The sequence below is a fragment of the Glandiceps talaboti genome, chromosome 11, assembly GCF_964340395.1.
Source record: "Glandiceps talaboti chromosome 11, keGlaTala1.1, whole genome shotgun sequence".
NCBI lineage: Eukaryota > Metazoa > Hemichordata > Enteropneusta > Spengelidae > Glandiceps > Glandiceps talaboti.
In genome coordinates this window covers 21,709,621-21,724,620 of record NC_135559.1, presented here as the reverse complement: position 1 = coordinate 21,724,620, position 15,000 = coordinate 21,709,621, and the positions used below count along the sequence as shown (strand labels likewise).

General features: G+C 35.6%; 2 protein-coding genes across 2 annotated transcripts in view; one reads left to right on the top strand and one right to left on the bottom strand.

The window, feature by feature from the left end:
- The window catches only part of LOC144442157 (putative neutral ceramidase C), a 23,221-nt gene extending 12,989 nt beyond the window's left edge, over positions 1 to 10,232 (top strand). Inside the window, exons 15-21 of the mRNA XM_078131424.1 lie at positions 188 to 227; positions 366 to 467; positions 2,166 to 2,261; positions 3,706 to 3,855; positions 4,526 to 4,579; positions 7,364 to 7,449; positions 9,758 to 10,232. Coding sequence (XP_077987550.1) covers positions 188 to 227; positions 366 to 467; positions 2,166 to 2,261; positions 3,706 to 3,855; positions 4,526 to 4,579; positions 7,364 to 7,449; positions 9,758 to 10,232 — 1,003 coding nt within the window. The remainder of the gene's footprint in view (positions 1 to 187; positions 228 to 365; positions 468 to 2,165; positions 2,262 to 3,705; positions 3,856 to 4,525; positions 4,580 to 7,363; positions 7,450 to 9,757) is intronic.
- A 3,036-nt stretch (positions 10,233 to 13,268) lies between these two features.
- Positions 13,269 to 15,000, bottom strand: part of LOC144442156 (putative neutral ceramidase C) — a 20,084-nt gene continuing 18,352 nt past the window's right edge. The window contains exon 20 of the mRNA XM_078131423.1: positions 13,269 to 13,704. Within this exon, the coding sequence (XP_077987549.1) occupies positions 13,269 to 13,704 (436 nt within the window). The remainder of the gene's footprint in view (positions 13,705 to 15,000) is intronic.

Here is a 15,000-nt window from a genome sequence, read left to right as displayed (position 1 = left end):
TATTTCGGGATAAAAAACAGACTCCATTAAAGCCGAAATTGTTTCTATAGGATGAAAACTAAAATGGTTCACCTTCCAACTCCAGAACTAATAGATAGTTGTCTATCCTACAATGGCTACATATCTATCGTACATTGAACTATAAATCTCGCTCCTTATAGAAACACAACTCTTAAATTCATTGCAGTACGATGGCTGGGCGAAGAATCCGAGATTCTATAAAAAATGTGAGTGCATTTATTTTTTTTCACAGCTTTTATAATCACAACTTTTGATTTTCAAAATTGTTTTGACAATGTCGCCCTTTTTAACGTAAATCGGTGCAATATGACAATCATATGCATTCCTTCTATTGTTTTAAAAAGGTTTTCGTAGAAAATGGTTTTGAATCTGACGGTACAGAAGTTGTCTTAGCTGGTCTCTGTAATCTATATACCCACTACATAGTAACTTATGAAGAGTATCAGGTAAGGAAACTGTTTTCCGTGATTCAAAAAGATCCCGCAGTTGTAGAAATATAATTATTCTCCACTGTTTGTTTTTCATTCAGCTGTAAATAGTCTTGACAGAAACGTTTTGTTCAACTCGTTTTCGACTCGTAGAGGTTAGGCCCCTTATGTAGCTTGTATTTTCGTCAGCTGATGAGTGTAGTGACTCTATCCAGAATAATATGTCTCATTGCGATGCGAATACAAGTTTTATAAAATACACACACCACATGTTGATAAGATAGCCTTCAGCTACTGTTAGTCTTGTTCATTCTTATGATACTAGATGGCGCTGTTTATCAGTGGTCGCGTAAACAAAGTGACGTAGTCACACATACAGAGAATGCTCCCATACATCTTGGGGAGAAAGGCCTCCGATGATTTCTGTTCAGGTTTATTTGGGCATTTGTTATATAAATGACGTCCTTCATACAATGTTTGTATCTCATAATAATGACAGTAAGGTGTTGTCATTTCTTTCTAAAAAAAATTGTTATATTAAAAATTGAAAAACCAATGAAAACAAATCAAACCACAAGTTGTTCTGGACTATTAGCCATTAGTTATAGATACACATGTAAGTAAAGCAGTACTTTTTTCACCACTTCCCATTTTTCGTCCTCTATATATAAACAATGACCATTATAACACCAGAAAACACCTTCCGGTTTTCCTATCTTTCTAAATGTGCCTCTCCAGTGAAATCGTCAGTCATTATTTGGGTTGGGTACCGGTTATAATAAGAAAATCACCAGTGCCTACTCTGTCAATTCAACATGAAATACGTCGCTTTGTTCCGCCCTCATTTAACAATGAGTTGGCAAATGCATGAGGGCGCCCCGCGAAACGGCCGTAGGTTACGGAGAGCAGGGTACCAGCAAATAATAATAAATATTCATCGTGATAAACAATACTATTACTATTAGGCATAATGTTACTGGTACCAGCATAACTGATTTACACTCACATCGACAACGCGTTAATACGGATACTAACAAGAGAAATTAACTACTAAAAATAGATAATTTCATCATTGCAGGTACCTGCAAAAATATTTTTCTAACATTAGAGACATTGGGACTATATGTGTGGGTACGGTACCAGCAAAAATGATTTTGAAAATAATAGTGTTAACTATTATTGCGGGTGCCAGTAAAATAAATCATCATTGTGGGTTTCACTAATCGTGATTGATAATGACACTTAGAATTCCATACTAATCATAAAGAAACAACGCACAAGGAAATTTACAGTACAGCTTTGATTATCTTGAATACAAAATAAAAACACTGCTTTGCATTTGTAACTAGCTTATATTTTAAAGAGATGTAGAGAAATAAATTTTGTCCTTTTTTGTACACTATACCCATTGGACTGCATCACCTGGTAGCTAATTTACATCATTCTGTTATTATTGTTCACTTTTCTTTATTTCTTCAATATACATGTATAACTGTTAACTTGTCTACACTTCATTATTTTATACCCCAAATGTTCTCAATTTCGCGCCTTCACAGAAGAAGGCAAACTGACCCCAAGCGGCTCAAAGGCACAGATGAAAATAATTCGCTGATTATAAAATTTCAAAACTTTACGTCATTATCGTTCTATGCTTTGCTACAGTCGAAATAGATTCATTCCATTGATAATCAAATATGTGTTCGTTTTCATCCAAAGGTCCAGCGGTATGAGGGCGCTTCTACAATTTACGGGCCGCACACTTTGGAAGCTTATCAACAACAATACGCATTACTTGCAGAAGCCATCGCAACGGTAATCATACAATGAACATTGTTATTCTACATAATAAAAGCCTGGCATTCAATCACATTAATGTAATCGTAACAATGAAGTCATGATATTTTCAAAGAAGCGCTCCTTTTGTTCTGTGCCAACGTTTTATATAGCCCTGTCAGACCATTGTTTTTCACACCTAAATATTGACCTGTAAATGTGCCATTATTTTGGTGCCACAGTGGTACATTGTAGTTACGGGGGAATGTACACGTGACAAATATTGATTTCATTGACATTAGAGATACAAACAAACTCACAAACAACGTACTGCTGATTGTACGATCACATGTATCGACCCTGTGCAAGCTTTGGAATACTGGACGAGAATGTGAAACAGTGTATTAATAGTTGAATGTATTAGGTACACATTAATTTTGTAGTCAAGCCATAGAGACCTATAATCTATTTGGATATAGATACACAGTCAGACACCTTAGGCCTGACTGTCAAGAGTGGCCACGGCTCTGCATTTGTCCCGAATGCTCATCTGTAAATACATATTCTGTTATCATATTTACGTTTCCAAGGTAACCCAATACCCTTAAAATATTCAGTCTTGTCGTGTTAGTTAAAGTTGTCGTCTTGATATTTACCCAATGGTTATACGGAAAACGTGACAAAGCGTATGAATTTACCGTTCCTTTCACACCAACGACAGTGACCCAGTATCTCAATATCCAATCACAGGGCTACAAATGTACATGTCTACCCGAATAGAGGTTACTAAAAAGTCCATAGCATATCTATGTATAGTATAGTATAGTATAGTATAGTATAGTATAGTATAGTATAGTATAGTATAGTATAGTATAGTATAGTATAGTATAGTATAGTTTATAGTATCGTATAGTATCGTATAGTATAGTATAGTATAGTATAGTATAGTATAGTATAGTATAGTATAGTATCGTATAGTATCGTATAGTATAGTATAGTATAGTATAGTATAGTATAGTATAGTATAGTATAGTATAGTATAGTATCGTATCGTATCGTATCGTATAGTATAGTATAGTATAGTATAGTATAGTATAGTATAGTATAGTATAGTATAGTATTATAGTATAGTATAATAATTGTTTATTATATAGTGACATGAGGTTTACCTGAAAAGTTTACATTGACAAAAAAAAGAACAATAAATAATAACACCTCCCAGCCCAACGAGTTTTTAAGTCACCTCAACAGTAATTTACACAACAATGGGTAGTCAACCAGCAAAGCACAGAAATTCAAATAAAAAGTCAACATCACCTGTATAACCTCTGTGTATAACTAGGACGGTGACTTACAGTCAGGGTACGGTATGGATTCTGCTTTGGGAAGAATGACATCCTGAAGGTCACATTGATGAGATTGTGTCTCCGGTGACCAATGTATTTGATCTTGATAACCAACGGATTATGTTCTATATATATAGGGACAAACACTGGACCCTGGTCCAAGGCCTCCAAATCTTTATGATGATGGTGTTGTACGTGGACTAGAGTTTCCTGTCTTTGTTGATGATTTACCAGATGATAGGTCGTTCGGAGACGTTATCAACGATGCTTTACCAACTTATGAGTGGGTAAGACATTTCTAGTTGACAACAATTACGATTAAATGTGTAAAGCCTTAGTTTACAATGGCAGTGGTATATATGTAGACAACATTGTGAGACTAGTGGCAGTCCAATTCGTGAATTATGAACTGATTATCACTTCCCCAGTTGATATGATAGAATCTCTTCTTATTTTTTAATGCTATCCGTCTCTGCACCTCCTCTCCCTCCCTTCCGTCTTTCTTTCTTTCTTTCTCTTTATCTGGATGTGTCTGTCTGTCAGTCTGTCTGTCTGTCTGTCTGTCTGTCTGTCTGTCTGTCTGTCTGTCTGTCTGTCTGTCTGTCTGTCTGTCTGTCTATGTCTCTCTGTCTTTGTTTGTCTGTCTGTATGTCTGTCTGTCTGTTTGTCTGTCTGTCTGTCTGTCTGTCTGTCTGTCTGTATGTATGTCTGTCTGTCTGTCTGTCTATGTCTCTGTCTGTCTATCTGTCTGTCTGACTGTCTGTCTCTGTCTCCCCCCCTCTCTCTCTCTCTCTCTCAGGCTCTCTCTCTCTCTCTCTCTCTCTCTCTCTCTCTCTCTCTCTCTCTCTCTCTCTCTCTCTCTCTCTTTCTCTCTCTCTCTCACGACACGTCCAGAGTAAAGTGAATAAAACGTTTGCACGAGCAAAAATAACAATTGAATATACACTTTCTTTACAGGGTGATCGTGTCAATGTTACTTTTCAGGCGGGTAATCCTAGAAATGACTTGAAAGTAAGTTGTATATATATATATATGTAATGTGTATGACCAAGATTAAGTCAACAATACACTGTGAATGATTGTATGCATAGCTAAATAGTACAATATCTGAAATTTGATAATCTCATTATTATTGTTAATGTTTCTTATAATCTGAGATTTTCTACAACTTGAAAGTCAATCTTTTTGTAATACTTGCCATATTTCTATTTTATATACAAAATTAATTTTTGTCCGTCTTTGATGTCCGGGTACTTTATTGACATTTAAGCTAAGCTGATAATTTATGCTGTGTAAAAAACATTTTTACATTTTAATGTTTTATAGGCAGAGAAGTCCGAGTAAGGATATAATTCTTAATTTCAAAAAAATAGATAATATAATATTCTAGGAATGACCATCATGAGAACCAAGAAATATAAACATAACACCAAACATTCTAAAAGTTTACTGACTACCAGTAGTACATCACTCTTGTACATCATCACATACAGATATGTGAATGACGTATCATCTAACCACATAGCAGACGTAATTAGCATGACGTCACTCCACGGATACTCTAGTCATCGGCCAACTATTCATTGCAATTACAAATTTAGTTTACACTATGGGCGTACCGTCTCATGTGTTTGCACATTTATGTGGTATAAAATATCACGACAAAAACTTACAGCTGATACCATCAGAAAGAATTTGACATTATCATTTGTTACTGTATAAAGACCTCAAAACCCTACGTCGTACCACAGACAAGTAATTATAAGATTGTCTTTGTCGTACTTGAAACTGGCGCTCTACCAATACGCCGTATTCCGGTTATCGAAGAAGCCCCGAAAAGATAAAAGATATGATTGTTTGGCCACTAGGGGCGCTGTTTTAGAACCGGAAGTGAGGGCCAGAATTGTAGCGCATTGTTGCAAAGCATAGAGTCTATAGGCATCGTAACCACTGACTAAAGATTTTCTGTCATTCCCCGTAACTTTACGCTATAATATTGCATTATCGCCCATCAAATAACGAAATAGCAAATTAACCTCTTGTTCTCCTAATATTTCGCGTAAGTTTGGCTCTGCAATTCGACGGTGAGGAAAACCCAAAAGTAGCAACATTTTGAAACGGGTAGTACACTGACATCTCACTCACGTTTTCAGTGTGACCTCGTCCATTTGCGTTACCGTTGGAGAAATTGTAGCGATTGCTTCCAGTCAAACATCGGAACGGAAAAAGGTACAAAAACAGAGGAAAGAACCCTCAAAATCACAATATACGCTACAGTTATTGCAGCTTGTATAAAACCAATCTGATTAAAATCCGATGTAGATGTCGGCTAATCGTTCATTGCTATTTTACTTTCGTTATTGTGCCTGAATTGACCTTCGTGGTACATGTTTGATCGCCTCCTCTACCGATCAGGACAAAAACGTAAACATGTACCACGAAGGTCAATTCAGGCAAAATAACGAAGGTAAAATAGCAATGAACGATCAGCCGACATCTACATCGGATTTTAATCAGATCGGTATAAGACATGGTATGATGAGTGAACCACGTAAACGTTACATGGAAGGCCGATTCATTGAAGGGGTGGGCGGTGTGGTACATCAATCACAATAACAATATTTATGATTCGTTGCCGACTTCAATGGGTTTTTTTATACACTGATGGTCCTGAATGAAGAATAGCAAGCTAACCAAAGTGTGATAGTAAAGATGAGTATATCAATACAAATATGTTTATGCCAACTTATAACCAGTACATGAAATGTTTTTTTCCGGACAAAGTTTTATGATTTCACCCGTGGTGCTACACCACTGTTCTAATAAACAAGAAAGGCCTAAGTATGCGTCGACATCAGTTACAATATAAACATGTGGCTTGGTAATTGTCGACCGAACTCTCAATATTGCAATGACTGTAGCTGGAAGCTGTTCAATCTGATTAAAACCCGATGTAGATGTCGGCTAATCGTTCATTGCTATTTTACCTTCGTTATTTTGCCTGATATTATTTTTCTTGGTACATGTTTACATTTTTTAGCCTGATCGTAGAGGAGGCGATCAGGCAAGCTAAAAAATGTAAACATGTACCAAGAAGGTCAATTCAGGCAAAATAACGAAGGTAAAATAGCAATGAACGATCAGCCAACATCTACATCGGATTTTAATCAGATTGGAAGCTGTTGTCAGATTTGTAATTTTCTAATCGTTCTTTTGTCCAGCAACAGACACCAGTAAGGTAAAGAAATATGTTTATCATGTCTACATCGGGTATATTTCGAAGGTCCTCCCGTCCAACTTTCAATGTTTCCGCTGTCGATTAGTTCTATCTTTTGATGCTTGACATCCACTATTCGTCTCCTCTTCCGTTCTCTCAGAAAATTATCATTTTCTAGTGTTTCAAGACCAAGGTTGACAGCATTTCTGGCGATATCTAGTAGATTTAGAAGTAGTAATTTTCCACTCTTTTATGAATGCACGGAGTTCTTTTACGCCCATTTTGTTGACAGCTTCATACATCGCCATACTATTAGATGCCATGACGAAAATTCTGGCCCTCACTTTGTCAGATATGGTGCGCCCTCTCGCGATACTTTCCTGCGAAACAACCGGAAGTTCGATAACCGGAATACGCCGTATTGATTGGTAGATGTATGCAGATTTATGTAGATTTATGTAGATTTATTTAAAACAACATTTTAAAACCTCCCTTTATAAGCATAGTTATAAAATCTTAATATGTATTAATATAATGTTCATTAATTGAGATTGTTAACGATAATTATTTCATTTCAGCTTGAAGATACTTATTTAGAGGTACAACGGTCACATGACCTTGTGAATTGGGAGACTGTATATACCGATGGTGATTGGTGTACTAGGTAATGCAGTGTTCATTTTAATTGCTTGAATTCGACACCAAATATATTTTTTTTCGATCTTAGAAATATGATTAACTCTAAACGCCGATAGAACTTAGAATCAACAAAAAAAATAAAGCACCACCAACTCAACACGTCGAATGTGTTTTTGAAATGACAATACAAATTAGTATCGTTAAAATGTGCAATTATGACAAAAAAGGGACAAAAGGACAAAAATCAGACTGCCATTAAATTGATATGTTTCGTCTGAATTGACAAAACGTCAAATTTGCTTTACCATTGAAAATAACTAGTAACATATGCCGGTACCAGCACAATTTAATAGTCATTGAAAATAGTAACATATGCCGGTACCAGCAACTTTATTTACCATTGAAAAAAGTAGCATATGCGGGTACCAGCAAAATTTAATTGTCATTGAAAATAGTAACACTTGCGGGTACCAGCGAAATGCATTTACTGCTGAAAATAGTAACAATTAATCTATCGTTGAAAATAGCAATATTTGAGGGTACCAGCAACTTTATTTACCGTTCAAACTAGTTACATATGCGGGTACCAACAAAAGTAGTTTACATTGAAAATAGTAATATTTGAGGGTACCAGTATAATTTATTTACCATTGAAACATTGCAGATAATAACTGTTTAACATTTATTCACTGTTGGCAATAGTTACATTGAATTGCAATATATATATATATATATATATATATATATATATATATATATATATATATATATATATATATATATATATATATATATATATATATATATATATACCTCGGTGAGTATCAATCTGCTAAGACAGTGCTCTATACCGCAGTGGCAGAGCGTAATAGTTTTGCTTTAACATTTATTCACTGTTGGCAATAGTTACATTGAATTGCAATATATATATATATATATATATATATATATATATATATATATATATATATATATATATATATATATATATATATATATATATATATATATATATATATATATATATATATACCTCGGTGAGTATCAATCTGCTAAGACAGTGCTCTATACCGCAGTGGCAGAGCGTAATAGTTTTGCTGTTCCATTCTGGGTCTGGTAGCTGGTTGAGTAGAGTGCTCGACTTGGAGGAGGAGCGTATATATATATATATATATATATATAGAGAGAGAGAGAGAGAGAGAGAGAGAGAGAGAGAGAGAGAGAGAGAGAGAGAGAGAGAGAGAGAGAGAGAGAGAGAGAGAGAGAGAGAGAGAGAGAGAGAGAGGGGGGGGTTAAAGTGTAACATGGGCTATTATAGAACTAGTGTACTTATAGAGCCCAGATAATGTCTTGTTTTGTATTTTAAATTAGAAGATTTTTAAACTCAGTAAAACCAGGTAACAACGATTTTAATACTGTGTCACTGTGACATCGTAATTGAGAGAAAATCTTACCAAGGACAAATATGTGAAGTTGCGAGAGATTTTCGATTGAGTTGTACATGTAATATTATAGATCAATAGTTTAATTATTTTAGTTAGGTCTCGGACCCCCCTCCCCCTATCTAACTAAATTGACCAAAATTGAAACGTCCAATAAATTTCAAATCAGTATGTAGTAGTATGCAGTGCTATGAATAAAGCCAGTTTGTTGTGAGTAAAAATAGTTCTTTTGTTGACACTTTACTTTATTTTAATACCATGTATTTACTATAGCAAACATTCTTGCATTTCTCTAGTTGACATTTTTGTTTTTAGGGGTACAAAACATCCATTAAAAGTTTAATCGATGTTATAGGATGAGAACTAAAATGGCTCAACCCCCCCCCCCCCCGTAAAACAATTTCGTTTTTTATCCTACATTGAAATATTGATCTCGCCCCTAATACCATGTATTCTAGATGTACATTCCGAGTGCTACACACAGTTTGGAAATAATGAATTTGTTAGACTACTAACATTCTCTGTATACATAATCTGACGTCAGTCTAGTCACTTGACTATAAACATGCATGTCTAAGACTAGATAGATTAATCATGTAAGTGTCTGACGTCATCAGACGTTGACACCAGATATTCTATTCCTCTAAACTTTAGTTATCTAATTAGTGCAGATTTTGTATGGTTTATTATTAGTAGTACTGTCATATATGTTTGCATATATCATCCACCGAGGTACGTGTAGATTCCGACAAATGTTAGAATATTCTAACATTTGTCCTAATATTTATTAATATTACTCAAGAAAGTACGTACTCAGGGCACATACAATATCCGTGATATAATTTTAAGTTTGTGTCATTATGAACAACATTTTTAAATTTAATGTTTCAGATTTTACTGGATATCTACATCAAGACGCCTGGTAAACGAAACCCTGCAGTCATTATTAGACTTCCTAGATGACCTTCCACCCTTTGTGCCACTTCCCGAATTGCCAACAGCTCTTCCCGTGCTTCCCATTCCAGATAATGTGACTCTTCCTGCTAACGCAAGCCTTCCAGAAATTGGTATTCCGGGAACTGGTGAGAGCCTGGCAGAGATCATTTGGGAAATTCCAGACGGAACGGTGGAAGGAAAGTATCGAATATGTCATTATGGAAACGGAATTGCGACTGTCACCGAGAGAGAACTGGTGAATTATACAGGATGCTCGTCTCCTTTCGACGTCATCGGTAAACAAAAAGTCACAACATCTCCAGTACCGGTTACGGTAGAAGATGCCGCCATGATGCCGTTTTTAAATTCGATAACTATACTATTAGCTCTCGTCATTTCTATGTCTATTAATATCATGCAAACGTCATAGGATTGTCCCTACAGAGTCTGACGTATACAAGACATTATCTACGTACTCTAGCTGATTAACAACGAATCTCTCTTATAAAAGTCATGTATTTATCAATTTCTTTGCATTGAGTCTCTGTCTCTGTCCGTCTCGCTGTCTCTGTCGCTGTCTATCTTTCTGTCTTTGTCTCTCTGTCTATGTCTACGTCTGTGTCTGTCTCTCTGTGTCTGTGTCTGTGTCTGTGTCTGTGTCTGTCTGACTGTCTGTCTGTCTGTCTGTCTCCTCTCTCTCTCTGTCTCTCTGTCTGTCTGTCTGTCTGTCTGTCTGTCTGTCTGTCTCTCTCTCTCTCTCTCTCTCTCTCTCTCTCTCTCTCTCTCTCTCTCTCTCTCTCCTGTAATCGTGTATGGTACAGACAACTAGAAATAAAGCATCTATTATAAGCTTAGTGACGTAACGGTTACACTACATGCATTAAATCTACACTGATTGGTATCAAAGATAGGTAATATAAAATCATATAATATTTCATGTATTCTTGATGAAGCAAGTCTGTTTATCGTTTGTTTGTTGCGTGTAGTTACATTTTGAGATTTAAAGATGCGATTTTCCTGTAGATGATTTCAGTTTTATTTTTTTCTTCAAATGAATAATACTACTCCACACTAACCACACACACATTACTTCGAGGCTAAAGTATAGTTCTGATTTTCTATGGTAGTAGTAAACTTTGTCGAATTGCATATCTTGTGATTATTGTGTTATGTATGACTTTAACGATCAGCATTTTCAGCATCAGTTATTGGACTATATACTGACAGTCCTGTCAAATAACAAACGAGTAGAGATTGTTTGTAGGTCACTCTAGATCTGTGGTATCTCTCCTAACCTCTGACCTCAACGCTCAGGGGACGAACGAGGTTAGACATGCCAAATAATTAGTCTTAGTTAAAGTCAGTCCAGTACATGTATGTCATGCTATATATACCAAATACTATGTAAGTTTGTTGAACAACGTTTCCATGCACATGAGTTGCCATGGCAACCAAAAGAACAACTTTTCGGAACCATATATTAAAATTTTGTACTAATGATGACTTTTCTTGAAATTATCATATACAAAAAAACTTAAACTCGACTCTATTTTGAATTGAAATCAATGAATAAATGCAAGTGATGAGCAGGTTTGTTTTTCACCACTCTAAACATTTTGTAAACAGAATAACTTCACGTATCTAGAACATCTGTATTTTAGAAAGGTTAAAATCTTATTCGCTATCACCGGAAATCCCACTCCAGAGGATGCAAGATAGTTTACTGATAGTAGTATTTTTTTAGTCTAAATACCAACTTTGCCTATAAGTGGACCCGCGCCTGACTGGTGACGTTTGGTATACGTGCATTAGCTGTCGTGTTTGTGCCACAGGAAGATCGACCAGTATCATTTAAAATCTCCCACATGTACATGTATATAATGTACAGAAGAACTTCAAACCTTAGACCGATATTAGCTAAAGCTGTGATAAACACGACCATAAATCGCGTTGTATTCTGGATGCAGTGGATTGTACGGATGATAAAAAGATATAGATGTACCACCGAGTTACAAGGACAGGTTATCACCTACAACCTCAGACTCATTATCGTGTGTGAGATATATATAATATTAATAACTCGATGATATTGTTTATCTAGTCGTTCGATGTGCCACCATTTACACACTAGACATCGTTCTAATTAACGCATACAGTTCACATCTGAATTGTGTTTCTGCGTTGTTTCTTATGAAGAATTAATTTTGTCATGTTCTCCGGACTGAATCTGGGTATATGTAACACCACAAAAATGAGTGATTATTAGGTACACTTAGCTCAGCTCTCTATAATATTTCACAATGATATAATGTATAATCACACAGTCATTGGTTCAAATATTCACTATGCTAATTCAATACACACACATCATATACACCATGTATACACCAGCCAGTCAAACTAAAATGTTTTGCAATGTAAACACACAAAGTTTATTAGAATGTTTATTTATCAATTTGATTCCACAAAGAGAAGTGATACAGTTAGTTTAATTTGAAGGGAAAACTGGGAGGACATAACGTTTGTCGAAATCTAGAGAAGATAATACGTGAGCCTTGTAGGTCAATACTCTCTCGTCATTAAGAGAAGTGCGTCATTCCAAATGTCTGATAGCTAGAATTCAAAATCTCCTCTTCGATCGTAATTTTTAGAATTTACATCTCACGCATCATTTAAAGTAAGTAACATTTGCCGTTTCACATAAAATCTCTTGAATTTGAAACACTATGTGTTCTCTTATCACACTAAAGGAAGTACAATTCCATGTACATCAACATAATAAAAAAATACTTCTCATTCTTATAATATCATTACAAATTATTCAAGTATTGTAAATAAAACATAAGATATTTTGTGAGACTGAATGTTGGTGGACTCTGATGAGGCCATAGGCATACGTCAAAGAAATTCTTGAAAGCGAAGTACATCTCTGACGATGTTGACGAGATTTTTGGTGACAATTTGGGATTCACTTCCAAGAATGTGTTTGACTCAGTCTGTGAGTAGAAATTTTCAATTGTAATAAAATATCGTCTCTTATTTGTTGTCATCTTTCTTTTGATTTCTCTAACATTATATATCTAAACTAAATTGATTAATTGATATACTCGTTATTTCAATTATTTCATAACAAGAATCGATGACCAACTCATCACCATTCTTACAGTGACTTGGATCGATATCATGTATATGAATACAATTCAAACTGGACAATGTTCCTATGACATATCTAGATAGAATGTTTGAATGGTGTGTAGAAGTATCTACCTTTGTTGTCACTACTGCTATTATTCTTGGTGTCCCTATGCTTCAATCTATCCCTTACCACCACGAGTGCACGTGATGTTGTTGCAGTGATTCTACAGTTGTGTCACTGCTATAATTCTTCTAAATGTAGAGTTTGTATATTTGATATCATTATTATTTGTGTTAATATTTTACATCCTAATTATTTGGCTTGTAATATTTAGTGAAGGTAATTATAAATAATGGTTGCAATTAATGCTACTGCTAGAATTAACCTGTTTGCTGATGTCAAAGGAGAAGTACTGACTTCTTTTCCAGTGACTTCAAAACTTCTTGAGCATCCAGTGTACGCTTCAACGATTTGTTCAGCTCCTGGAGGTATGAGACTTATTTCAATTTGTGCATAATGCCCATAGTGACAAATACGATAAGTACCAGACGGTGTGTTGCTTGGTATATCCCACACAATTTCGGCTGTGCTTTCACCAGTGCCTGGTATCGGTACAATGGGCAATGTAAAGTTTTCGGGCAGCGTTAAGTTGATTGGTAGAGAGGGTGGTGTATCAGGGATCGGTAGTAAACCCCATAAAGGTGTTCCCTGAAGAAACTCAACGAGGCCTTGCAGAGTTCGCCTCTGCTCCACATTCCAATAGAATCTAGGAAGTAGAAATAAGGTGGAATGGATTAAAATAGTTGAAATCGACAACCACAACCATAACTATTTGACCCCTGTACATAAATGGGAAACTAAACGTGACCGTTGCTCTCTAGGCGGGGAGGAGGGAGGGGAGTTCAAGTTTCATGTCATCGTTGTAATAAAACACCCTCTCTTATATCTGTCAATACTAATGCATGCTATCATATAGACCACAAAACATAATAACATTCAACCTTTGGATTGTCATAAGGAGAGTACCGACTTGGTCGAATTTAACCACAAAGGAACTCATTTGTATAAATGAAAAAAAATATAAGAAAATCTATAAGTTGCTTGTTACAGTCAACACCACACGCACAACACGTTTATTTGTATTTTCATTTGGTTATGTAAACGTAAAACTGGTTCATATTGACAGAGTAGCGGCCACGTTTAACTTGCCACTATTGCATGTTGTTGATATAAATTCCCTCTGATATTGTTAGTCTCCAACGGTCAGAGCCTGGGTTGGGGTGGGGGAGGGCTATATGAATTACCCATGTCCGTTCGTCCATGTACAGCCACAACTCAGACACACACAGATTGATTTCAACCAAACATGACACAACCGTCAAATATGCATATTACTTAATTTCGCGACCTTGACCTTTAGTTAAAATTCAATTTGTCAGTCATATTTGTGGCAAAGATGTACATTTTGCCTTTTACCTCCAAGAGTTTTATAGATACTGGATGACTCCATTCAAGTGTCTACACCTACATTATAAATAGTGAGCTTTTTAGATCTGATGAGACTTTGAGCTTTGACCTGGACCTTCATCAAGGTCAAACAGGCATACTAATGTAAAACTGTGGATGTAAATCTCTGACATGCATGGGCTGATTTCAACCAAACCTGACACAAATATCAAGTACTATAGGTTTTTTTGCATGTCATTTAATTTGTGACATTGACGAAATGGTGGCCATACTTGTGTTAAAAAATGTACATTGTGTCTCTCTTACCTCTAAAATTTTAATACTTTCAGACAGCATTCTAGGATCAATTGCTTTGATATTTGATGGGCTATTACAGTGTGTGTCTAGTTGAGATTTGGTTCAAATCAAAGTAATCACACAAGTGTGTGATTTGGTTAAATAAATGTGACTGTTGATAAGAAAACTTAAAATAAAAAACTACGTAACTTGACAGATCTATGGGAAATTTGGTAGTGATGAGTAAGAGAAGAAATTTTGATAATCTTATCAGTGATATACAGACTAGGCTTTAAAGTGTGCGTCTTTGGTCAATAAT